Below are 26,608 nucleotides of genomic sequence, written 5' to 3'. Positions count from 1 at the left end.
CATTACACACAGACACACACACACACTCACAAACACACAGCCTAAATTTCCTCCTTAGTTCTCTCACAATTCATAAATGGACGCTATTGGAATTTCACTCCTTGGGGTGAAGGTCCTAGGGTTTGCCCCAGTCAACATGCCCCCCCCACCAGATAGTCAGAGAGTGAAGGACATCATAGAGTCCATGGCTAGAGCATGACCACAACATGAGGTGAGTTCAATCTAAGCAAGACGGCCTGGGGCAACATGGTCCTATGAAGTCTGAGCCCTCCTCCCCCCACTATGCTTACTACCTGAGAAGACTCTTACTCTCTCTGAGTCTCTATTTTCTTGAGAGGGGGTCACTCCTTGACTTCCTAGATCTCTCTCAATTTGAGACCTGATTATTATCTTCTGGCAGGACAAAAGATGGCTCTATAGCCTAGGCACTCCAGTGGCATTCCCAAGATGTGGGAGAAAGTTGGGTGACAAACATGACCTGTGCCAAATGTGAGGGAGGATGAAGACAAGCGTTGCCCTGGAAGCATGTTATACAGTCTCCAGAACTTGGGGGGAAATCAATGGGTTTCTGGATGGATCAAAACAAGGAAGATTGTGGACCTGGCTGCCCCTAGCGAGAAGGGCTTTCCATCCCCAGGGGTGGGGGATTCAGGCTGGGGATGGGATGGAGAGTCTGATGAGCTCCCTCACAGAACAGGAAGTCCTCAGTGACCCCTTAAGGATGGTGCTGGGGGTTAGGGGAAGAAAATGACCAGTGTGGACTGGAGAAATTCAAGGAGGCTCCTAGATGGAGGTGGCATGAAAGATGGCATTGCTGCCTCTCCCAGCGTCCCTGCCACTTCCTGCTTCTTCTCTTATTTTTTCTTTCAGGCCTGGGCTTCCTAGCTATCATCTTCTTTCCTTCCTCTACCCTCTGTATCCCCTGACCCTGTCTCCTACAGGATGCTTTCTGGGGTTCAGACTTCTTTTTTCTTGCCTCAGTCCCACCTTGGTGGACTAAACCTTCCCTGCTCAGGTCATCTCGGTTGGGCATGCAGAGCCCATTAAGTCAGAAGGATTCCTTCATTGATGTAAAGATGTTTATTTCCCCATCTCCTCAGAATCACACTGTTGGAGAGAGGGAAGGGCTTGGCAGCTTCTAGTTCCACTCCACGGACCTCCCACAGAACTTCTTTTCTGGAAGATCTCCATGGAGGAGGTGCTACCTCCCCAGGCTGCCCATCCTATTTGGGTACCTCTTAGAAAGTTAGAAAGTTTTCTTGATCTCAAGCCTCAATCTGTCTTCTGGCACAAGGTATCCAGACTCCAAAATAGCCAGGTTTTCAGGGTCCAGGGTTAATGGTCAGCCCATTGGATTTCCTTGTCAGAATTAACCTGGCTCAGCTGGTTACCAGCCCTGTGACCCTCAGCATCTAACCTGGCTTGGCAGGATCCATGGCTTCTCTGAACATACTCCCTACATCCCAAAGCAAGACCCTGAGAAAAAATAGAATGGAATGAGGTCTTCAGAGCTCCTGTATCTCTCTTCTCTTCCTAATTCCTCTGCCTTGCTCTATTTCACTCTGCGTCTTTTCCAGATTTCCCAGAGACACACTGGCCTAGGTCCTTAGAGCCTAGTGCTTTAAGTGATACACTTGACAAGCAGAAATCAAATGGAATTTAATCCAAATCTCTCCATAGGGCAGGGCATGAGCTCCAGGTAGAGTTTGTTTACCAGTTGATAGTCTCCTCTGCCCACCAGCAGCTCCAGACTCTAAGTCCCAGCTTGGCAATAGACCTGCTTCAGGCAGGAATGATGCTGAGCAGCACGCAGCTCTCTGCTTTGCCTGAATTCTATCCCTTCTGAACAAGATTCCTGCTATTTTTCCAGTCTCTAAATTTTGAGTCTGGAAATGAGGCCAGCTAAGTCTTAAAGTCCTGGAAAACAGGGAAAGGCTGAAACCAGAGCCAGGTTTCTGAGGAGGTTAGCAGTCACAAAGGGTCAAGGATGGGTGTCAGAGACAAAGGATGCCCTAGAGAAGGGCCAGAGGCTGGAGGCAGGAGGACAGGGTACAGGCCAGAAATCTGGGTAGTCCCACATAAACAACAGAATTCAGGGAACAAGTGAGGGAGGATCCCTGAGCTAGTCTCAGCAAAATTGGAGAATGCTGGGCAAAGTTTAGCAGAGTCACACTCACCATCTGTTGCCAAGGCACCGGAGATGAAGTCCACCTTCCTGCTTCCTCTGATGGTTTCTGGCTGGGCAGCTCCCCAGTGCTCAGAGTCCTTACCCACTGGGGAGCTGGCCTTCTCCAAGCAGAGGCAGGGAGATGCTACTTGCTCAGCCCCCAACCAGGCTCATCACTAACCCCAGACCAGCAGGACTGGTGTAGGCTGCCCCACTCCCTCCAACTACAGTTTTCAGTGGCTCATGATTTCACAGGTGCAGGGACTTCCACTTGCAAAGGGCCTAGAAAGAGGCCACCTGTGCTGACCCACAGCTGACTCCCATTTCTGACAATTCAGCCTCAAATGAGAGAGAACTCACTATTGCACCTGGAGTCAATGAGATACGAATTCAAATCCTGTCTCAGCTCCTAGCTGAGGGACCACGAACAAATCACTTTTAACTCTTCTTACCCTCTGTTTCATCATCTGCAAAATGAGGATAACAACAGAACCAAGCTAAGCAGGCTGTGGTGAGGAACAAACCAGATGAGGCAATATAAGTAAAATACTTGGCAAAGCTTTAAGTGCCATGTAAATGTCAACTTAGATTATGATTTTCATCATCACTGTCATTTCTGAAAACTAGCCTCTCAGGCCTTCCATTCTACGAAAAGGTGCTTTCTTCTGGTTCCCCTAGAGAGCAGACACGGTCCTCAGTCCTTTATTATTTATGGATGCTACTGAGTCCTGGAAGAGCACAAGGAGAGCATCTTCACTGCCCTGATGCCACTAGAAAATTTGTCTTGGCCGCCATACTTGCCTCTCAAGATCAGCTGGCTGTCCTTTAGCTTCATTTTGGCGGCTGTCCTGGCGAAAGCGCTTGTGGGCACCTGCAGCGGCAGCTTGTTCAGTGCTCTGAGGGCTCAGTCCTGGGGAACTTTTGTCTGCATTTTCCCATCAGCCCTGAACAAAGTCTTCGGCCAATGCTCACCCCCATGAGAGAACAAACTCCTGCCTGCTACTTAGGAAGCCCTTAATAAATATTTACTAATGGACTCTGAAGACCTGATTGTCTTGAAGATTCTTATTTATTTTAATGATGATTAGTCTTTGTTCTCAAATTTATTTTGAAAATGTGTTTTTGTGTAATATCATTCTGTTATAGCAAACTGACATGATTAGACCTTCCGAATTTAGCTCTGGGTTGCCACTTTTCCATGTTCAGGGGAAGTCTCAAAATGAGAGTCATGCAGCAGGATTGCCTTACTTTTATAGTTTGGTTTAAAAATGTAAATTGAAACCCTAAAAGGAACAACTTGCAAACAAAATAAGAGAGTAGGAATCCTGCTCTGCTTTTCTGATTTTTTATGTACATTTTAAAATGTTTTTCTGTATGATTTTGTTTCTTAATTATAAACTATAAAAGAAGCCCCTTCCAAGCTGAAAGAGACCTGGGCAGCCATGTAGACCAATCCTCTCATTTCACAGGGGAAGAAACTGACCCTGCTGGGACCCTACCCCCACCCCCCTCCAGGTACAAGGCTGGAAGGAGACACTTGGGTTCCCAAGCGTGTTGGGAGATGGGGGGCAGGGGGGGCTAGACTGCAGCACCAGACTTTCTGACCATTTGGAAACCAGCTTGAAAAACTCAATCTGACAGTTGATGGTGTAGGTGTCCCCCCTTTCACAGGCTCCTCCTTTGTTTCAGCTTCTTGTTCAGGCCCCAAAGAGAAAAATTCTCTCTCTACTTCCCTTCTATTCCTTCCTTTCCCTTCCCCTCCTTTCCCTCTTCTTCAATCTCTCTCTCTCTCTCTCTCTCTCTCTCTCTCTGTTCTCTTTCTCCTTCCCCCCCCCATCTCTCTCTCCTTCAATTTCTCATCTAGAAAATTCCAAATCTTGATGATCCCTTGGAAAATTCTAGCTGCCCAGATTTTTGTACTGAAAGAGTCTTGACTCTATCATCTCATTAGATCCTCACATCCACCCAGGTAGGTAGCAACGCTGATGATGATGATGATGATGATGATGATACCTCTGATAATGATGCTTAGCTCTGGTCACTGTGATGTTTTCTACTACATTACCCCCCTTTGAACTTCATAGCCACTCTCTGAAGGAGATTCTATCCCCATTGGCATATCCTAATTGTTCCCATGGTAGTGGCTGACTGGAAATGGTGGCAGCAACATGTTCAGCAGCTTGAATTAAAGTTCCAAGCCCTAATAATAGGGAGGCCAAAAAATTGGAGGCTGTTGGAATACTTTTAAATAGAACGGTATAGAAGGAAGTTCAGAAAATGCAGATAAGCATAGCAGTCTTAAAAGATCTTTGTAATATTTACTATGGGGGAATGGGGTTAAGCCAGTGGTAAACTGTGGAGGTGGGTAGTTTCACAGTCAGTTCTCAATTTAGGTTCTGTTGGAAATAACCTTTTGGGAGATCTTGCATTCCAAATAAAGCAAAGTAGCAGAAAAATAATCCCAAATCCCAATTTCCTTGGATGTGGAAGAGGGGAATGAAAAGCCAGAGTGTGTGGCTAAGGATGCACCTCGACAAAGTCTGTGCTGACCCCTCTCTCCCTGATCTCCTTGCTTGGCTTTTTGAGGCTCTCTGATTCTCTCTGGCTGTGTTCAGCAGTCCTGTAACTTTCCAAACCAAAGTATCCCTTCCTGGTCTCAGTTCTCTGAGTCACGTTGTCTCTCCCTTGACAGCCTGGCCTATCTCTGCTGTTGTCATTGGTATCTCCTGGACTTAGTCCAGTTCCTGACCTGTAAATGGTTACTTAATCCTTTTTCGCCCATTGGTTCTCTTCATCAGTCTATCACAAAGATCAGATGGTTCGGTCTCTGATGCCTCTTCATTCATCTCTTCCTTTCATTACCATAGATACCAGTCCAATGGTACCTGTACTAGGATAACAGTCTCTTAGCTGGTCTCCATGCCACAGGCTGCTCCTTTCTGCATCCTCCAAACATTGGCTATGTTAATCTTTGTAAAATAGAGATTTTTCTAGGGATCTTTCTCACATATCCTCCATGACTCCCTATTCCTGAGAATGCTCTTCGAGGCCTTTCTTGGCTCGGTATGAACTTATCTTTTCACCCTTATCTTTTTTTCTTCCCAGTAAGTTGCATCTGACTCAACCTGTCTGGCACTCTGTCACTCTCCACCACCCTCTTTCAGATCTGTGGCCATGCTACCCTATTCCTAAAAGGCTCCATGCTCTCTTCTATGCTTCTCTGTCTTCCCTCCTTCCTTGGAAGTCCACCTCCAATCCTATTTCCTCTAGGAAACCTTTCCAACTGCTCAGGCTCTACTAATTTTCCCCTCATTTGCATTTCAGTTCTAACAGCCTTAGCCACACTTGCTCATCCTTAATTAAGCACTGTCCTGCAACAGTCTGCTTTTTCTCAGTGTTGGAGTCTCATCTACTTTGCCAGAGTGGAAGCTTCCTGAGGGCAGGTGATAGAAACACTGTATAAAGGAGTTTTCTAAACATGAATTGTGAATGTCCTTAGTTCTCCTCATCTCTTCTCCCTGCCCCACTTCATTCCCAGTCCCAGCATAGGCTGGCTCAGGGTTGGAGATGTCTCTAGGGCTTAGGAAACCCTTATTAAGGAAGGTTCACTCATATCCTTCTCATGAAGGGAAGGCTAGGATGATCTCAACTGATGGTTCTGGCCCCTTCAATGTCATCTCCAAGGTAAGAAGACAGGACCCCCTACTGTCACTCCAAACTCTCTGCCTCAATTTTCCTAGCCCCACTTGGCCATTCAGAATCCACAGCCAGTAACAGAGTGCTATGGCAGCCTTGTAGGTATGTAAAGGGTCAGCTGGGTGACACAATGGGTAGAGCATTGGTCCTGAAGTCAGGAGGACCTGAGTTCAAATCCTTAGACACTTACTACTGTGTGACCTTGGGCAAGTCACTTAGCCCTGAATGTCTCACATCCACAGTCATCACCAAACATTCTGATCCATATCTAGACACTGGACCCAGATTACTTTGGAGAAGAAAGTGAAACTGGTGACTTAGCACAGCAGCCCCTCACCCAAATTCAATTCACTTGCTTGACGTGGCATCACCTCCCTGATGTCATGGTCTTCTTCAAGAATGAAGGACAAGAAAAAAAAGGGGTGGCTAGGTGGTGCAGTGGATAAAGCACTGGCCTTGGAGTCAGAAGTACCTGGGTTCAAATCCGGTCTCAGACACTTAATAATTACCTAGCTGTGTGGCCTTGGACAAGCCACTTAACCCCATTTGCAAAAACCTAAAAAAAAAGAATGAAGGACAAAGGAACAGCTAGGTGGTGCAGTGCATAGAGCCCTGACCCTGGAGTCAGGAGAACCTGAGTTCAAATCCAGACTCAGACACTTAATAATTACCTAGCTGTGTGGCCTTGGGCAAGTCACTTAACCCCATTGCCTTCCAAAATTTTACAGCAACAGAGTTTCATGATGCAGACTAGATCCAGATGAGAAGAAAGAAAGGGAAGATGCTGCTTAGTGCCAACGAGTTAGAATAGGATAGAGGAAAGACCACTGCCCAAGAGGCCATGAGTCTCCTAGATCTAGCCCTATCTCTGTCCCAAGCTCACTGAGTAACTTCCTCTATAAAATGAGGGACTGAGCAAGATAATCAATTCCAAATATCATCAATTTGATAGCTGGAAGAGACCCCAGAGGCCACCAAATCCACTGCCCTCATTTTATAGAAAGGTTGTCCAAAGTCACACAAATAGTCATTTGCTAAACCAGGATTGGAACCCAAATTCTGTGACTCTGGATCCAGTGTTTTTCTCAACTTACTATTCTGATCATCTCAAGGGTCTCTTTCAGAATCAACATGCTGTGCCTCTAAGTTATATGTTATGTGTAATGCCCCTTCCAGGGCTACTGTCCCATTTCTCACTTGCATTTCTAGGTTAAGTCCTCAGAAGGATGATAACCATTCCACTCAGTGGTCTAGGGAGTGAGCCTGAGAGGCTAGGACTTATTAGTATTGTCACTCATGAGCCACCACCAATGTGCTTCTCATTGATTATTAGCCAGTAGCTTCAAATAACTTTTAGAAAAGGTGTTATAAAGACACTTGGTCCTAATCATCTCCCCCCCAAATAGGGCTGTGCTCTCTTCCTGAACAAGCAAAGTTCCTATGGATAGTAGAAGGCTCAGTCTTAATGAACAAAGGTTCGTTAAACATGAGATATGAAAGTTTATAATGCCCACCCCAGGTGGGTACATGGACTATTCGTGCCCTGTGGTAGAGAATTCAGAGCTCATATTGGTCTGATCAGCCATAGTCAGACACATTTAAACTTTTTTCTAACACAGTGATGTCATTTTAGTCCTCTTTGATAATGAAGGACAAGAACCAACAAAGGTAGCAAGGCACATTTGGGAGAAAATATCTGTAATAAAGGGATATTTCTGAAACTAAGAATACTTATCTCTTTTGATGGAATCTTCCTCCAATTTCCTGAAGGTATAGCTCTCTGCTGGACTCTGAGGATGTTTATATAGCCATCATTCTCTCCACCCCTGGGGATGACATGGGAGTAGTAGTGACGCACTCTGTGAAACAACCTCCCTGTCCCTTGGGCGACTGTCTCCTTATGTCTATCTGTGTCTATATCTGGATTTATCCTCTGTGTCAACCTCTTCTCAGTATGAGATGCATAGTCTCCTTTTGGACCCTTCTATTCAGGGGTCTGGTCAGTGAAAGAGGATGAGAGAGAAGAAACTTCACAAGAGTGGATCCCTCTTAGTGGTTTAACTAGAACTAGAAGCCTCCATTCTGTTTCTCTGTCATCTCTAGGACCATCTAGAAATTGCTGTGCTTGCATTTAAAATTCCTTCACAACTTGGCTCCAATATAACTTTCTAGGCTTATTAATTTTCTTTTCTTTTATAAACTCTATGTTCTGAGCAAACAAGCCTTCTTGCTTTTTCTCAGAATTGACATTCTGTCTCCCATCTGCAGACTTTTGCACATGTTTTTCCCTTGGCTTGGGAACTCTTCCTCTCTCCTCTGATTCTTAGAACTTTCAGCCCTTTAAGAATTAGCTCAATTACTATCCCATCCAGTTACTGATCCTCACAGGTTTAGTGTGTTCTTAATCGTTGTGTTTGTGTTTTGCAGATCTCCTGAATATGCTTCTCTGGGAACATTCATCCCACTAGTGAGTGTGAATACTTGTATTTATAGTCCCAGTGTCTAGCCCAGTGACTGGCACAGAGGAGATGCTTAATTAATGCTTGTTAATAGATTCATTTGTGAATCTTGGAGGAATAATTAATAGGTTGGATTAAAACAAAAGAATCCCCCCCCCAAAAAAATCAATAAGCAAAAAACCTCAATAATTCAAATCTAAAATCATGGAATTAAAATTTAATAGGTTAAATCTGAAGACTTGAACTTAGGGGTCTGTGTGTGTGTGTGTGTGTGTGTTTAATCAACTGCACAAATTGAGAAGATGGGGCAGGGAAATGAAGTGTGACTTGCCATAGCAATAATTATATGAAGAAAGTCTGAGGGGGGTAGAATTAAGTGACCTTGAGTTCAATAGGAATCAACAATTTGAAGATGTGAATGGCACTGTTCCCTCCCTGCCACCCCAAGTGAACACGATCTTAAGTAATAAAATCCTGTAAGAAAAGCAGTCAGCACCATGGCCAGGGGTAGGTAGGAAGAAGCTGAGAAGCCTGACTGTGTCAGCACCATGGTCAGGGGCAGGAGCGATGCTGAGCCCACTCTGTAGCTGCCCAGAGAAAGTGCATTGCCCTGACAATCTTGATGTGGGGTAGTTGGGGGGTGGGGGACACCAGGGGTGAAATGCACAGTGAGATTATTGAGGAGGAAGAGCTGTTCTCAACATTGGTGACTCTAACTGGTCGGATTTGGTGCCTCAAAGTGGTTTGTAGTATTCAGAGTTAGATTTAAATGAACCTTGGAGTGAGGAAAGGGCCCTGAATATCCCAAGAAATGTCTTGAAGCGTGTTTCTGAGATCACCTGGTACATGGTGAAGCAGTCAGGGAGGTTTGTGCATGTGTCTAGGTGACCCTTCCCAGGAGTCTGATGTCTTGTCAGTGCTGCTTAATAACAATAATAGCTGATGTCTTAATATTTGTAAATCATTTTCATATTAGCTCATGTGATTCTCACAACAAACCCATGGGATGGGCATCCAGCTAAAAGAGATCTGAGACAAGATTCAAAGTCAGTCCTGAGCCAAGTCCAATATCTTATCCACTATACTATGCTGCCCCTGAGTGCCCATCACTGTCACTCATTAAAAATGGCCCTTTTTCAGGCAAGTCTATCCCCATAGTGTTTTTAAGGGGCAGACAGCAGGATCAGACCATGACTTTCTGTGTCAGAGTGAGATAACTTTTACAAGACTAACTCCAATCTTTGCAATACATCAGCCTAAGGAGGTATTTTTCTAGGAAAACATGGGAGTAATGGTCTATAATGAATAGTTCTTTCAATGGAAAAGAGCTCCCTGCTGAGCACCTACCAATTAAGTAAGACAGGAAAAGAACCATGGTAGTTTAGTTAAAGAAGTGGTCAGCACCATGGCCAGGGGTAAGGACCCTGCTATGAGTCTACACTGTTGAATGACAAACGGTGATCCACAGACATTTTCATAGATTTGATCAGGCTGACTGACTTTGGTGCCTTTAGGTGACTTAAATTGCTTCCAGAACAAGAGTGGGCATTGACTGAGGTTTGAGGGAAGGACACCCCTGCTTACTGGGTTTCCCAAAGAAAAATTTTCCTGATGTCTGTGTGCTTTGAGTACTAATGGGTTGAAATATACCTGAGGCCAAAGAGTAAGTGTATCTGAGCGGCCCTTTCTTGGTTATTCCTTCCCTGGATGTCTTTGAGTGCATGTCCTAATTGGCACTTGCTCTGAGAACATCACCACAAGGGCCTGCTTGCGCAGGTATATGACAAAGCAGCAATTCTGCTGGTCAGGTCACATCTGGAGCACTCTCCATCACTTTTCATACTGCATCTCAAAAGGAATCTGAGGAACATTTGCAGAAAAAGGGAAAAGATGAAATGGAGGGAACTTGAAGCCATGTCATATGAGAAATGAGAATAAGAAATTTGATCTGGAGAAGAAAAGGCTCAGGAGGGGCAGGATGCGTGCCTCCAAATATGTGAAGGAATGCCATTTGAAAGGGATGGATTGGTCCTGCTTTGCCATAAAGTGAGGAACTAAGACGAACAGCTAGAAGTCACAGGAAGGCGTATTCTAGTTCAGTATGCCAAAGAATTCCCTAAGCTTTGCAGCTCTCCAATAATAGGGTGGGTTTCTTCAAGGCTAACAAGCTTTCTGTCATTGAGGGTATTTAAGTAGTAGCTAGGAACCCCTAGTAGGGATGTCATTATGGAATCTGTGTTAGGAATAGATGGGGTTTTATGGTCACTAGTGCCCACTTTGAATTCAAAATCTAGAATAACTAATTCCCTTAGGTTTCAGTTTCCTTATCTGTAAAATATGGAGATTCCTTGGTGGAGACTCCTAATGGGTGCTTAGATGGATTTCAGAGAGTCAATGAACTTGGAAGGGGAAAAATTATCTTTATTTTCACTGATCTCTGAGGGAAATGTAACCTTTGTTCCATTATAAATTTAGGCAACATTATTCTGAGAAGTTCATAGGCTTTGGCAGTCTGTCAAAGGGCACAGTACAAGAACTGCTATGGCTCCTTTGATCTCTGACTCTGGTTTTTTTAATCTCCCTGGGCCTTGGTTTCCTCATCTGGGACATTCTGCCACATGACAATTTCTATTAGAGTCCTTTGTGCACAAAGCTTGTCTCACTAAAGCCATGGAGGAATTCCACAAGGCTGATGCATCATATTGTACTAGGTGAAGTTTGCTGCCCCTGGGGAGAGAGTCAGCATGAATGGCTGTGGCAACACCTAATGCAATGAAACAAAAAGAAAAGCCCCCGAATCTCAAGATGGGGAAAAGGAGAAGCTTCTAGGGCTAAGCCCTAAGAAAACTCACTTAACTAGGCCTCAGGTAATTGTGTATCTGTCTTGTACCTGTCTCAAACCCTTTCCAACTCTTTAGAACTTTTAGCACTTGTGTGCTGGTATCATGAGCACCAGAGATGGATTTTAGGGCAGAGTCAGATAATTAAATCTTCTTATTCTCATTTCACAGATGAGGAAACTGAGGCTTAGCAAGGTTAAATTGTATGATTTGTCTCTGTGGTCATACACTTAATTGTGGGAGATGAGACTCAAACCCAGGCCTCTCCTGTGTAGACCCAGCGCTCTTTCCATGACCCTATCTTGTCCGTGATTGGAGAAGAGAGAACAGGCCTAAGAGCCATTTTCAAGGAATTGGAGAGCTCTTGTGATGAAAGGAAAATAGCCTCCTCCAGTGGAACTCAGGAAGGCAAAGTTAGAATGAACAATAGCCCTGGTGAGACAGGTTTTGACTCATGAAGAAAGGACCACTGAGAGAACCAACAATGGAAGAGGCTGTTCCTGGTATCAAGGAGCTATCAGTTACCAGAAGTTTACAGTCATAATAACAGGTTTTTTCCCATGCATGGCTTCATTTGACCTTCCTCTCAATGCTGTGAAAGGAGCTGTGTATGCTTCTGGTGTGGGGTTCCCTTTATCACATGTCAGAGGTAGCTGGGGCCCTAATGTTCCCTGCTCCCCTGCTCAGAATGAACCAGACTGGTCCTTAACCAACAGACAGGCTTTCCACCCCTGGGCCTGAATGCCAGTCTTGCCTATTAGGCAAGACCTGTCAGAATTTGATTTCTACTTCTTTGGCCTTTGAGCATTGAAGACCACCTCCCTGGCATGTTGTCGTACCAGAGAAGGGCTTTAGTGGAGGAGGTAGGTACTCTTGGTTATTATTACTCCCATTTTACAGTTAAAGAAGCAGGATTTCAGAGACATCGAGTGATCTCTGGTCACTTCACCACTTATCGTCAGGATTGTCCAAGGCTCCTGTTCCTCTGAACGTTGGCCTCTACTCTTCTAAGTTTGCTCTCGGAGCAACTTAAGACCACACGTCCAGACTAGCAATTAGGAGATTCTTACGTTGGAAGTGTTGGCAGATAGACTACTCTCAGAGAATCTTGGAGCCAGAATGGACCTCGGAAGCCTGGATCCCCTTCCAAAATCCTCATGGATCCCTCATTTAAGCTTTGCTGGAATGCTCCCAGTGTCACCCCAGGCACCCCATTCCATCTTTGGACTGCTCTAAATAGCAGGAAGATTGTCCTTACCTGAAATCCAAGCCCACTGCCGGCCCTTACACCTTTGGGTCTGGATTCTGCCCTCTGGGGCCAACAGCAGGCAATGGAGTCCGATCCAGTATCCCCATGAGCACCTTCCAAATCCTCAGGAAAGGCAATTATCTGAGTCCTCTTCATCTTATTCTCCTCTGCTCTCTCCTCAGCCCTAGGATATGCTCCCATTTCCTTCCACCATCCTCATATCGCTTGACTTTGGACCCCACACACGTCCTGCATCTCTTTCTCTTGCCATTCTCCAGTTGGGTGATAGAACACCAAGGCTTTATAATTGCTTCTTCTCACAGGTCATTCCCTCCCTCTGATCCCTCAAGAGCAGTTTTGGCCAGCTGCAGATCCCTTCCACTCAGCATTCAGGCCAGAGACAGGAAAAGACCTGGGAGGCAAGGCTGGCTGGCTTTACCCTGCCTGCCAAAGGTCTCTTGGCCCAGGCCTTCCTCTGACCTTCCACCTTTCCCACATCTCAGGTTAGGAGAGAATATCTTTGGGGGCAGGCCAAACTGCGGGATCTCCAAAAGCTGGGGTCAGGGAGGAAGAAAAGGGAGCTGTCAGGAGAGACCCCGGGACCTCCAGGCACTTTGGAGTCCCAGCTACCTGGCCCTGCCCATGGTGCTGGCTCTGGTCTGGCGCTCATGCCATGCCCTGCCAGGGAATGTCCCTCCTTTTTCTCTCTCATCTTCCCCTGCATCCCTGTGGGACACACACACACACACACACACACACACACACACACACACAAAGTCGGGGAAGAGAGGGGAGGGGAAGGAGAGGAGAGGGCGGAGTGAGAGGCTGCAGAGGCGGAGGAAGTGCAGGCTGCGGACCTGGGCACCCGAGCCTGGGAACCAGCCTCTCCTCCTCTCCAGGTCCCCCCTTCTCTCCTCCCGGCCCCGCCCTCTCTCCTCCCCAAGCTCCAACTCAGCCCAGCCCTGCCTGCCATTGGCAGCCGGGGCGCCCAGGACTCCCTAGCCTCCCCGCCAGGCGCTCGGGGTGCCTCGACTTCCCCACCGGCTGAGCGGGCAGGAGCGGAAAGGAAAGCAGGAGGTCGGAGGGGCAGGACGAGCCCCCCGGAGCCCCGAGCCACAAAGCGCACCCTCATACTCCCCAAGTCACCTGCGCAAGCACCGCTCCGCGCCCTCTTTCTGGGGCTCTCTGTCTGTCTTTCCCCCTCCTCCTTCCCCCTCTCTTTCTCCTCTCCTCTTTTCTTTCTGTCTCTGTCTCTGTCTCTCTCTCTGTCTCTGTCTCTCTCTCTGTCTCTGTTTCTCTGTCTCTCTCTCTCTGACTCTCTCTCTGTCTGTCTCTGTCTCTCTGTCTCTGTCTGTCTGTCTCTGTCTGTCTGTCTCTGTCTCTCTCCCCCTCCCCGTTCTCCTCTCCTCTTCTCTTCTCTTCTCGTCTCTCTCTCCTCTCCTCTCCTCTCTGTCTCTCTCCCTCCTGTCTCTCTCTGTCCCTGTCTCTGTCTCTGTCTCCCTTTCACACACACACACGCACACACACCCCCTTAGGGGGCCAGCCCCGAGCCCCCCACGATGGACTTCCCGCTTTTCTCTGAGGAGCTGGATGCCAACTGCAGCGGGCTGCTGCTGCTGCTGCGGGACCCGCTGCTGACCAGCTGGGCAATGCCAGACTCGGCCCCGCAGGGAGCCCCAGGCTCGGCCCCGCAGGGTAGGTGCTGCCGCGGCCGCCGCCCGCCCGCCCGAGGGACCCAGGCCCAGACCGGCTCCGGGTTCCCCTCAACGAGTGTCCTCTGTCCCGCGCCAGGTGCCTACTGCAATGCCACCACCGACCAGATCGGGACGTGCTGGCCCCGCAGCGCCGCCGGGGCCTACGTGGAGAGACCCTGCCCCGAGTTCTTCAACGGCATCAAGTACAACACCACCCGTGAGTAGTGCGCCCTCCTCCCTTCCCTCGGCACCCTGGAGCTCGGGACCAGGAGCCCAACAGCCCGGAGGGAGGGAGAGGGACGCCGCCTCAGGGAGGCAGAAGACCTCCAGGCGCCACCAGCCCTGTGATCCTGGGTCAGTCACTGCCACCCTCTGACTCCGTTTCAGCTGGACAGTGATGGGGATGGAGCTGCAAGGCTGGCAACATGGCTTCACCTCTAAATGAGGCCAGCCTTTGATCGACACCGCCCCTTCCCCCTTGTCCCCCAAGTGAGCCTTCTCTCCCATCGGATTCCTTGCCCAAAGCTTGGGGGGATCTGGGGGGGGGTGGACAGGGAAAGTGCAGGAGACAGACTCCTGGCTGCCCTCTCTAGGCGAGGGATGGGCAGAAGCAGTGCCCAAGCATGGGCTGGCTAAGGCTGAACATAAAGGAGCCAGGTGCTCCCTGTAAGGAGCCTGGCAAGCCTTCCTCGGGGAGATCACTTTAGCGGATCCCACCTCACCCAATGGCTGGCTGCCTGGGAATGAAGCTTTAGCCATTGCTTCTGAATCATTTCTTCAGAATAAATGAATGAAGGACAGCTAAGTGGCACAGTACTGGAGTCACTTGATATTTATTAGCTGTGTGACTTTGGGCAAGTCATTTAACCCCATTACCTCATAAAAGACCCCCAAAAGTAGAAGGAATGAATGAGTGAGTGAATGAATGGTGAGGGTAGAGAAGGCTCCTCTCTGACAGTCTGCCCCACTCCTAAAGCATTTTCATTCTTTCAAGGAATGAGATTTCTGGATCTTCCCCTAAATCCCCCACCCCCACCCCTGCCATCACTACTAGGGCCACTACGCATTCAGACCCCATTGCCTGGATGAGGGAAGAGATGTTTATCCTGGCAAATGGAAAGACTGGAAGCCAGGGCACTCAGACAGCCAGCAAAGGAGGAAGGAAAGAGGAAAGACCACACAGAGAGGCTGGGGAAATGGGGCACCCTCCCTGGCAACCTGCATTCTCACCTCAGACTCTTGCTACCTCGGTCACCCTGTCAGAGAAGCTCAGCTTTCTCCTCAGCAAGCTCAGAAGGGGGGGACTCCATACCTCTGAGACCCTCTCGGCTCTACAGGCACATATGATTCACATGCAGCTGGGGAGAGATGGGGAGAGAGGGCCTGGATGACAGAGCAGAGCACTCCCAAACTAGGAGCTCAGGGTTCAAGGGCTGCACTCACTCCTGTTCAGAAGCAGACATTAATGAGGGCTCAGGACTGCCTCTCCTTCAGATTCAAGGGTTCTGGGCCAGGGGCTGTCTCTTTCCCTCTGAGTCAGGAACCGAAGTTGTGTCCCTCTGAGTCAGGGGCTCCTAGATCCCAATGCCTTCCAGGCCCTTCCAACCTCAGGATCCAGAGATCGGATGGGGGAGCCGATCAGTCCTTCTGCAGAGACCTTTCATGGACCTCAACATGTTCATACCCGTTCTCCCTGACTCCCCACTTTCTGCTTTTTTCCCTACCATTAGTTCCTGCCTTTCTGAATTCTGGGGAGATGGTGACATGGCCCAGCCTGCTTCTCCGCACCTTGGGGCAGCAAGGCCGCCAGTGGGAGGGACACAGCTGTGTGTGCTAACAACCCGTGGCCAGCTCTTGTTCATTCCTCGCTGTTTTGGCCGTTATTCACCTCTCGGAAGGGCTGATCTGAGAAAGAGGAACTGGACTGGTTGTCAGCAGCACAGCAAGGGCGAATGGGGACTAATGGCTAGAAAGTAGTTAGAAGAAAGAGTGGCTGGGCTGAAGCACAAAGGGCCTGCATTTCTAGATCTGGAGTCAGGAGGCGTGGGGTTTAGATCCTGGTCTGGCTACATAAGAGCTTTGGTAACCTGGACACATCGCTTTCCCTCTGGGGGGCCTCCATTTTCTCATTTTTAAAAATGTATTTTTATTTTAACTGAAAACCCCACCAACTAAAATGAGCATTTCCATGAGTGTGGAAGAAGAGAAAAAAGAGAATTGGCATGAAGTTTCAGGTGACCATTAAGTCCAAGAGGATTTTTCCTTGGAAAAGAATTCTTCTTATTCCATTTCTTCATTTTTCCAAAGAGGAAACTGTGATTTCTGAGCTTCCTCCTCACTCTGCTCCTAGCCCTAAGCAATGAGAATTTCCCAAAGGGTTGAGCTGCCTGGGAAGCCCTAGGTATTCCCTAGAGTGTCCAGGCTTGTTGGGAAGGCTATGAAGGAAGGACTTTCCATGCTGGGAGGGGACTCCATGGTCTCTAAGGTCTCATGTGCGAGCAGATGACTCCTGCTGTTTGAGTCTTTCAATCAACAAACATGAATGAAGTGCCACCTGTTTGCCAGGTGCTGTCCCAGGTGCTAGGATCCAAAGGCAAAAGGGAAACCCTTTCAGCTGCCCCAAGGAGCTAACATTCTGCCCAGAATCTTTAGAGCACTTAGATAAGGATAGTTTCAGAGCATCAAGGCACCAGAGCTAGGACTTGGGGAGCTTGAAAATAAGAGTCTCAAGTTCTGGACTAAGAGAGTATGATCTAACACGAGACCTCAGAGATCATTTTGTTCAGTCCCCTCATTGCCAGAGGAGAAAACAGAAGGTCAGATAGGAGACTTACCTGGCGTCATACAACTAACCGGGAGAACTAGCTAGAATTTGAACTCTGACTCTAGACCCAGGACTCTGGACATCATATCGCCCTTCAAAGCACCTCATTCAGTTGTATTCTCCAGGCCCCAAGTCCAGATCTTGGGGAGAAGTGCAGGATGAAGGGTCAGGACTGCCTCTCTCCTTCTGAGTCAGGGGTTCTGAGCCAGGTGCTATCTTTCCCCCCTGGCCCCTGCACTGTAAGGGGAGGCAGGTTGCCCAGGGAATGACAAGTCCACACTGGTGATTCAGAGGACTAGGGAAGCTTCTGTGTCCAGCCTTTAAAGTGACAGACAGGTCAGAAAACCAATCTAATCCCTTGGCCCTGGGTCAGCCCTTCCAGTGCTGTGGATTTGAACACATCAGTGACTCAGGATGTCTATGCACAAAAGAGGAACTGCCTCCACCGAGCTTATTCCATCGTACAGAAGGAGTTTCTATTTCCAAATGCATGACAAAGGGAAAATGGGTGAGATGGGAACTGCCACTACGGCAACGGGTACCAGAGACACCTTGGTGCAGTTGAGCTTTAGTCTTATTCTATACTTATTCTCTGGCAGACTAGGTCATCCCAAGACTAAATAGGAAAAAGCTCTATGGCCTTGGTAGCATATGAATAGGAGGAGACCAGTGTTAATCCCAAGATAGGGTAGCAACGTTGCTGCCCTCCATGTTGGGGTTTGGCATGGCCACCATGCAGGAGGAAGGACTTCAACTAGGTAGGGAGCACTCAGAGGAGAGCTAGCAATGGGGTGGGGTGGGGTGTCAAAGGACTGATCACGTGTGAAGGAGCTAAAGGACCTGGCTATATTGGACCAGGGAAGAGAAAATTTAGGGGATCAGGACAGCCATTATCAAGGATCAGAGCAATTCAGTCAAAAAAGACATTGCCTGACCATGCAAGGGAAGAGGCTCCCTGTCACTGAAAATGTCCCCATAAAGGCGGAATCTCCGGTGAGCAGGGTGGTAGAAGGACTTTATGGACCAGGCAGCACATTAGGCTAGAGGGCCCTTTGATCCCTTCCAACCTATGAATCTATATATTTATATTGCATCATATGAGAATAGGTTCATGGGAAATTCACTCAAGTGTTCTGAGCCTCAGTTTGCATGTCTATAAAATGGAAATGTAATGTGCACTTTCAGTTTCACAAGGTCATTGTAAGGAAAGTCCTCTGTGCATCATGGCAATGACACAGAAATCAGAGAGATGATAGTGATGCTGAGGCGGAGGAGAAGGATGATGTAGGTGAGAATGAATCGATTGAAAAGCTTTGTTTAGAGTTTTCCGTGTGCCATCAGCACTGTGCTGGATACAAACAGAAAAAAACTCCATCTTCTCTGAGGGGATTAATCCTCTAATTGGGCAGAGACAATGTCTAAAAGGATGTCCTGTTGTGGAGCAGAAGGAAGGGCCACAGGACTTTGTACAGATGTTGGAGGAATGCAGGGCAGAGGGAAGGTGGAACTGGTGGCATCTCAGAAAGAGGCTGAAGGGCAGGGCTCCCCAGTGGCCGAGGGGAGGGGATCCCCTTCTGAAGGAGCTAAATAGCAGTAGAGGGAGGGGGAGAGGAGAAGTATGATAGTAGTGGTGGTGGTGGTGATGGTGATGGTGATGGTGATGGTGATGGTGATGGTGATGGTGATGGTGATGGTGGCGGCAGCAGTGGTGGCTGCAGCGGCACCCTTGATGATGAGGCCCTGCTCAGGCTCCTCTCTAGTTGGGTTCATGCTGGAGCAGAGATATCAAGCTGTGTTTGCTATTTAATACTCTGTTAATATAATTGATTTCTTTATATTTTGCTTATTTGTATTTTGATTTATACATTGAAAATTATCATTCTAAGAGAGGCCATATGTTGCTCCAGATTGTCTGCCCAAGGGATACAAAAATGGTTAAGAGCCCCCTGTGCGAGCAGTCAAATTGTTTGGTCTGGGCCATGTTTCTCCCTGTTTAGGGACTCCCGGTATGGAAACTCACTCATCCTTGCAGATCAGCAGCTTGTCTGTAACAGTCTAAGAATTGCCTGGAGCAAGTCTCCAGGCAAGGAGATGTTTCTACAGCCAAGTCCGAAGCAATTAAATAATTTGCCTCAGGTCCCACAGCTGGGGGGTGTGTGTGGGGGGGGGGGGCACACTCTAGGCCCACAGACTTCAAAGCTACTTCTTTTCCCCTGTCTCCTCTCCTCCCCAATGGCTTAGCTGACCACCTGGTGCCTTTGTAGGTAATCCCCTGCCCCGGCGGTCTAGGGGGTGCAGGGCCTGTGAGACATGAGATATTCGTTCTCCATTTGACAGAAGGGGAAGCTGAGGCTGCCTCTGAGAACTTGTGATTTGCCCATGGTTACAATTAACAGACGATAGAACAGAGAATTTGTCAGGGTGAACTGAGAGGGACCTCAAAGACCACCAGGCTGATCCCAGCATGTTACAGAGAAGGACCCAGGCTCAAGAGCCCTGCCCAGGATTCCCCAGAGTGACACAGCCAGGATTCAGACCTGGGACTTCTGATTCCAATCCCAAAGATCTTTTCCACTGTGCCATCCTGTACCTGGGACTGGAAGGACTTTGGTCCTTAAGTCCAGACCTAGTTCTCTTCCCCACCCTCTCCCCTTCTCTCCTTTTTAAGGGGGGATCTTCATCTTTACTCTCATTTCCTGGACCAATGTGTCCATAAGAGTTCCCCCTGTGCCCAGAATCAGCTCCTCCCCAGTGCCCCTTACCATGGGTCCAGAGCTGCTGCTGCTTCTCATTAATAGAGAAAGAGCCCATGGGTTCAGAAGACATCTGAGCCCCACAGCTCCTGCTCTCTCTTCCTAGGCTTGTCAGTGAGTGACATTGACCTTTCTGGAGCCCAGCCCACACCCCACTCCATGCTTCCTTTCCTCAGAAACCAAGGATGCCTCCCATGATCTGATTCATCCTGGAAAAGCTCACTTAATAATATTAATAAAAAGCAATATTTCTACAGCACCTACTGTGTGCTAGGTACTATGTGAGCACTTTACAATGATTAGCTCATTTGATCCTCACAAGCACCATGGGAGGCAGGTGCTACTATTATACACACTTTATAGTTGAGGAAACTGAGGTAAAGACAGAGGTGAAGTGACTTGCCCAGGTTCATACAATTAGGAAGGATCTGAGGCTGGATTGGAACTCAAGTTTCCCTGAGGCCAAGCCTACTTCTCTGGACTCTGTGATGCCCCCGAGCTGTCCTCATGTACAGGGAGAGGGTAGCACCTTCTCAGAGACTTCCAGATTGAAGGGACTGCCTAGAGCCCAAAGACACCCAAAATGTATTAGAAGCCAAAGTTGACCCTGGCTCTTGCTGGCTTTGAGAGCAGCTCTGTATTCACCACGCCACGTCGCCTCTCTGTATGATACATCTCAGAATCTTAATTAATCCCAAATGGTATTCAACAAGCTAGTAATGAGGATGGAGGAATAGGATGCCCCCATGACAATGCCCCTTCCTCCACATCTGTCCTCTCTCTTGTCTGCTTGTCAAATTTCTTTAGATAATTGGGAAGCTGAGGCAGACACAGCTCTCTCTCAGCTCAGTATCTTAATCTAATAAATGTGTCTGCAATCTCATCGTTCATCTGTGAAGACAGAGGTGCAGACCCTGAGTCAGTGGGGCATCAACTCCAGAACTGGGAAGCACTGAGTCACCCCTCCCCTCTTGCCCGACTTCCCTTGAAATCCTGCTGGATGTTTGTGAACTTTAATTTAATTCAATCCAGTGAGCATTTCTTAAGCACTCTGGATGCTTCCATGCTCCGGAGGGGGTTAGTCATCAGCCCCTAGGCAGACAAAAGAATCATATCTCCCACCCCCAGGAGGCCCTGGACTAATGAAGGAAGCATGCCCCTCCCCTGGGGAAGCTTCCAAGTCTGCTGACTTGATTACTTCTCTGGAAACTTCCCTTTGTTTGACTAAGAAAAGGCCAGAGGATTTCATGTAGATTCTTCTGCCTTCTTGACCCGGGCCTTGGAGCCGTCCCATTGCTCCTTTGTAAGTTGTTCCGGTGGCTGAGGTTCCTTCTAACTCTAAGCCTTTCCTTGGAGGCTCCTCAATCGGATGGCAGATCAATCCTACTATTCTGCTCTGCAGTTAGGATCTTTCACAATGTAAGGCAACAACCACTGCCAGAGTGAGGGGACGGATAAATCAGAACCGACATCCATGGAGGGCCTTGTCCACTGCATTTCCTTGCATTCTCCCAACTAGCCTTGAAGGGAAATGCTACTCTTACTTGCATTTTACAAAGAAGAGGAAATGAGAGCTCAGATAAGGAAGGGGCTTGATCATGGTCACAGAGTGGGCAGGTGGAGAAGATGGCATTGGTGCCCCTGTGTCTCCTTGAATCCACTTAATCCCACTGACCTCATTACAAAGGCAGGGACATCAGCTCAGCAGAAACCAGAGTAAGGCAACCCTGTTAGCAGATGGGATTGCCAAGAGGCCCACTCTTGTTCACTGGAGATGTTGAAGCCCAGGAGGCAACTTGCTGAACAGCAGCATCCAGAGCATGGCTGAATGGCTTGGTATTAACCAACAGGGAGGGTCTGCAGGGGGAGCCGCAGGGCTTGAGGTAGTTTGTTCTCACCAACCTTTTATTAATAACTTGAAAGGAGGGATACACACTGTGCATATGGATTTTGTAAGAAAAAGGTGGAATGCGTTGGTCATAGACTGATGATTTTTCTCCTTTGTTCTTGAAGAAGACCATGATATCAGGGTGGATGATTCCATCACTTTCTCATCCAGAGCCATCTTGGTCCATCAGCCAGATGTGAATGAGGATGACTGGAGATGGCCCTGGCTGGGAGGCAATCAGGGTTAAGTGACTTGCTCAAGGTCACACAACTAGGAGGAATTAAGTGTTTGAGGCTAGATTTGAACTCAGGTCCTCCTGGCTCTGGCAGGTGCCATAACCACCACAACACCTAGCTGCTGCTGTCAAAAATCAATATCCAAGAAGATAGCCGTGTGATAGAATAATTAACCTGATCTAATAAAATGAAATTGAACACAAATAAAGTTGGAGCCCCCAGAGCTAGGAAAGACTTTAGAGGCTCATTTTAGATGAAAGGAAACCAAAGGCCAGAAAGCTTCCGTGGTTTGCCCAGGTCAGAGTTGGTAGCTCAGCTAAGAATACGGCTTAGGTCTTCTGAAAACAACTCGGTGATCATTTCACAATGTCGTTCAAGTTCAAAAGTTCAACCATACAAGTGCAGTGTCCCAAAAGTCGTAGTAGAGTCTGAACTTTTAAAAGTATCAAAGCTTTCCATACACAAAGACTTTAAGGACGCCTTGTCTAAGATGAAGGGGATGAGAGCTGAGAGAACTGCTAAGAGCTCTCCAGAAAGACACCGAGCTGAGTGGGCACTGGCCACAGGCTACAAGATCAGTACACCAGGAGGATTTTTGTCAGTGTGGACAGCTCCCTCTATGACCAGCATAATGCAGGCTGGTTGTGACTGGGGCAAGTCTTGGGAGCTTCCTGGGGGCAGATAGAGGTTAAATGACTTACCCAGGATCGTCCAAATAATTTTTTTTTTAGTTTTTGCAAGGCAATAGGGTTAAGTGGCTTGCCCAAAGCCATACAGCTAGGTCATCATTAAGTGTCTGAGACTGGATTTGAACTCAGGTACTCCTGACTCCAGGGCCAGTCCTTTATCCACTACGCCACCTAGCCGCCCCTCCAAATAATATTGAGTGGGATTTGACCCAAGATGCTCTTGGCTTTGAGTCCATCACTCAATCTACACCTGAAAGTCTAATAAGAGTCACTAAAAGGATATCTTTAATAGAGACAGCATGTCCAGGACAGGTAAACAGTTCCTATGGCCTCCGCTCTCTCTGCTCAGTCAGTCCCTGGTCCAGAGGCTCATCCTCTGTTCTGAGAAACAAAGGACATTGCTGAAGAATTCCAGTCAAAATCAAGCTGAGGTGGGAGGAGGGCAGAGAGAAGATTGCAGAGAGATAGATTTGGACTAGATAAAAAGAAAAACCTCCCTAGCTGTCCCAAAATAGAAGGAGTTGCCTTGGAGGATTTTCCCTCCCTGGAGATCTCCAAGCAGTCTGACCACTTGTCCAGAGTGCTGGAAGAAAGACTTATTTTTCTCAAGTCAAGGTGTAACCAAAGGGCTGAGAGTCCCTTCCACTCAGGGTTTATGTGATCTTTGTCTTAGAACTAAGGAGCTGGGGTTGAGTGTCCTTGGTTCCAGGGAAGGGGTCTCAGAACAGTCACTATAAGACAGCACATATCTGAAAACAAACCCAAAGGAGGGAGATGGCAAGAGAGTTGGAGATGGTTCGAGGATCCCAGGCTGGCAGCAAATACTAAGGAGAACCAAAAGTCTTCCGCATTTTGTTTGTATCAGGTTGTTGGAGGGGAGGGGAGGGGAGGGGACAGGGGGGTCAAAAAAGGCATTGGACTCTACCTGGGACCAGTGACACAGGAGGAAGGAGTCTGAGAGGCGGCTGCCCTGCCTGTGGTTTCCTTTTCTTCCTTCTTTTAAGGAGAATGATTTTCAGAACTGAAGGTCTTTTTAAATTATTCAAAGGGAAGTAAAGCCCGAGATCAATAAAGAGACAGAGATCACCTAGCTGCCTTCTTTGAGCTGCAGTCCCTTGGCCCAGATGAATTACACCCTTAAATATGCGATGGGGCGGGGGAAAGGAACTGGGATCTTTGAGGATCACGGAGAGCAGGAGATGTACTATAGGATTAAAGACAAGTATGCCCCAGATACGGGAGAAGAAGGTAGACTCTAGAGATTTCGGACACAGAACTTGACTGATTCCTGGCAAAATGCTAGAAGGCATTATTAAAGGGATGGCTTGTGAGCATCAGAAAGGGAAGCAGCGACACTTCCTCAAGTAGAGGTTGTGTCTGTCTAACTCTGGCCACAGCTCCTAATACACCAAACTAATCTCAGTTCCTTCTCGGACAGCAGAGCTAGACTGGTGGAACAAACAAGAAAGGTAACTAGTCAAAGGTATGTCTGAGGAGTGATGAAGAGATGGGAAGCAGGAGACAAGACAGTTTGGTGAACTTAGAACTGGTGGGACCTGGTCCAGGGGATTACTTCATAGATCATTGTCAGTCCCCAAGGTGCTTTGGGGGAGGACTCTGACTTTAATGGAGTCATTGGTGGTATGTTTATCAAATTTATGGATAGGAATCCTGGAAGGAATCTATCTCAGTACCTTGAGTGAAAGACTAAGGATGCAAACATATCTGAATAGATGGAAGTTGTAGTTGTCATTTCAGTTGCGCCCTACTCTTTATAATCCCATTTGAGGTTTTCTTAGGAAAGATACTAGAGTAGTTTGCCATTTCCTTCTCCAGCTCATTTTGCAGATGAGGAAAATGAGGCAAACTGAGTGAAGTGACTTGCCCAGGGTCACATAGCTAATAAGTGCCTGAGGTCAGACTTGATTTCAGCAAGATGAGTCCCCCCCCCCCACTTCAGGCCCTGAGTTGACTATAATAAGCATTTTATTAGGAAAAAATTCCAGTCTGAACTTGAAATCAAATACAATACCCCTTTCTCTCTTCTTGCTCTCTTCTAAATCCCTCACAATCTAGCTTCTGACCTGATCGTTTCACTCTCTAAGTCCCAGTGATCCCTTAGTTTCCAAATCCAGGGACTATTTCTCAGTTCTTACTCTCTTTGACCTCTCTGCATCCTTGGATATTGTGGACCACACTCATCTCTCTAGGTCTTAGTTCTCCTCCTCCCTTCTCTGATGGCTCTTCTGCCTCCTTTGCTGGCTCCTTCTCCAGATTGAACCCTGTAACTGTGTCCCCTTCAGAATTCTGTGCTAGGTCCCTTCTCTTCTCCCTCTACTAATTCACTTGGTGATCTCATTGGTTCCCTTGGCAATATGTCTAAAGTTGAATTTATCCCTCCCCTACCTTCTATCCAACTCCAAACTCCAATTACTGTAGAGAGAAACATCCTCCTGCCCGTCCTCCAGGCTGGCAACCAAAACACCACCCTTTCTCTGGGTCTCATGTCCAATGCCAAGGTATATGGATATGACTTTATCAATACCTCCCTAGACACTGCCCCCATCCTGGTGAATCACCTCACACCTGGACTATTACTGAACTCTGCTGGTGGCTCTCTGCTGCTTCAAGTCTCTCCCTGCTCTAATCCATCCTCTATCCAGCACCCATATGAATTTGCTTATTGTCTCTTCCTTTAGACTGGGAGCTCTTTGAGGGCAGGAATTGTCTTTTTCCTCTTTCATATCAATTCCCAGTGCACAGCATGGTTGGCATGAATACAAGTGCTTCATAAATGTTTGTTGACTGAAAAATCAACTACAACAAACTCAGGACAAGGATGAGGTCGATGTTTGTGGGACAAAGTTCTGGAGTCATCAGTGGCTGACAAGTTCGGTATTAGGAAGACAAGAGGAGAAGGTTCTGTTGTGATCTGCCTTGTTCAGATGATGATTCCCCCAAGTCTTGTGTTGGGGTGTGTGCCTCACCTTTTAGGAAGGGCATGACTGGTGTCTTATTAGGACTCATAGACAATGAGTTGGCAGCAAAGACCAAGCAGATGGCAGTGAGAATGGGTGGAATTTTAGGAATTCTCTAAAACCCAACCCACCTATTTTAATGCAGAAATGGAGACCTCAAGAAATGAAATAAATAACTGTGCCCAGGTATTGGCTTTCATCAGCCAACCTCCCCTGCTCTCAGGCTTCTTTTTCCTCCAGAGACTCTTCTTGGGGGGGGGGGGCTGGAGGAGGAATCAGGTCCTAGTTTGGGGAACACAATCTGTTTCCCTAATAGGAATACTTAATAAAAGACAAGGGTATGATTAATGGTTGGGCAGCTTTAGGGGAAGTGAATGAATTTCTTTAGAATATTTGTTCCATACCTACTGAGGGCCAGGTTTTGTGCTAGCCACTAGGGATCAAATAGAAAAGCAGAAGTGACTATCCTCAAAGGACTTCCATTCTAATGGGGGAGACCACAGGCAGCAGTTAGTGATAGCATCCCCACGAGGAGCTAGAGGACATTTGAATGGACTCGTGCCTTTCCAGAAGAAGTGGCAATCGTAGATTAATTGCTTAGAGCTCTTGAAGCAGAGGGAGGCACAGATACTGCCAGTCAGGATGGCCAAAGCTGTCAAAGGTGGGTACATGTGAAACATGGTTTGGGGCCAGTGCTCACCCCCAGGCCAATTAGATGCCCCAGGGAAGGTTTTCAAACTGAGCGGCTTCCCTCTTTCAGGGAAGGAGGCAGAGTCTGGTCCAGATGAGGCTCAGATGCAGCAGCCATGGAGATGTTGGCTTGCCCCAAGATGCCAGTGAAGGTGATGCAGAGTGTAGTCCAGGGCCAGATAGAACAGGATTGAGGTGAGGGCTCCTAAAGTGGAATGTACACAACATTATAAAAATTGATAACTGTATTTTGACATAATTGGTTTCATTTGAAGTCCAATGTACTTCATTTCTCAATTTAAAAACATCCCTCTGACAAAAGCCTTCATAGGCCTTACCTAACTGCCCGTTCCAAGGGACCAAAGCTAAGAACTCTTGGTGGGGTTATAGGCAGGAGACTGCCCAACCAGCCCCTTGCTTATTGGGAAGATCTTCATGGTCTTAT

General features: G+C 47.6%; 1 protein-coding gene across 4 annotated transcripts in view; it reads left to right on the top strand.

Moving 5' to 3' along the window:
- The window catches only part of CRHR2 (corticotropin releasing hormone receptor 2), an 84,978-nt gene that overhangs the window by 16,307 nt on the left and 42,063 nt on the right, over positions 1-26,608 (top strand). For 2 of the 4 annotated variants that reach the window (XM_074199274.1, XM_074199276.1), the window contains one exon: positions 14,203-14,322. The exons of the other annotated variants lie outside the window; for them this stretch is intronic. In XM_074199274.1, coding sequence (XP_074055375.1) covers positions 14,203-14,322 — 120 coding nt within the window. The remainder of the gene's footprint in view (positions 1-14,202; positions 14,323-26,608) is intronic. 4 annotated transcript variants of the gene reach the window in all.

This window comes from Macrotis lagotis, chromosome 8, assembly GCF_037893015.1.
Source record: "Macrotis lagotis isolate mMagLag1 chromosome 8, bilby.v1.9.chrom.fasta, whole genome shotgun sequence".
Taxonomy (NCBI): domain Eukaryota; kingdom Metazoa; phylum Chordata; class Mammalia; order Peramelemorphia; family Peramelidae; genus Macrotis; species Macrotis lagotis.
This window is presented reverse-complemented; position numbering and strand designations above follow the sequence as displayed.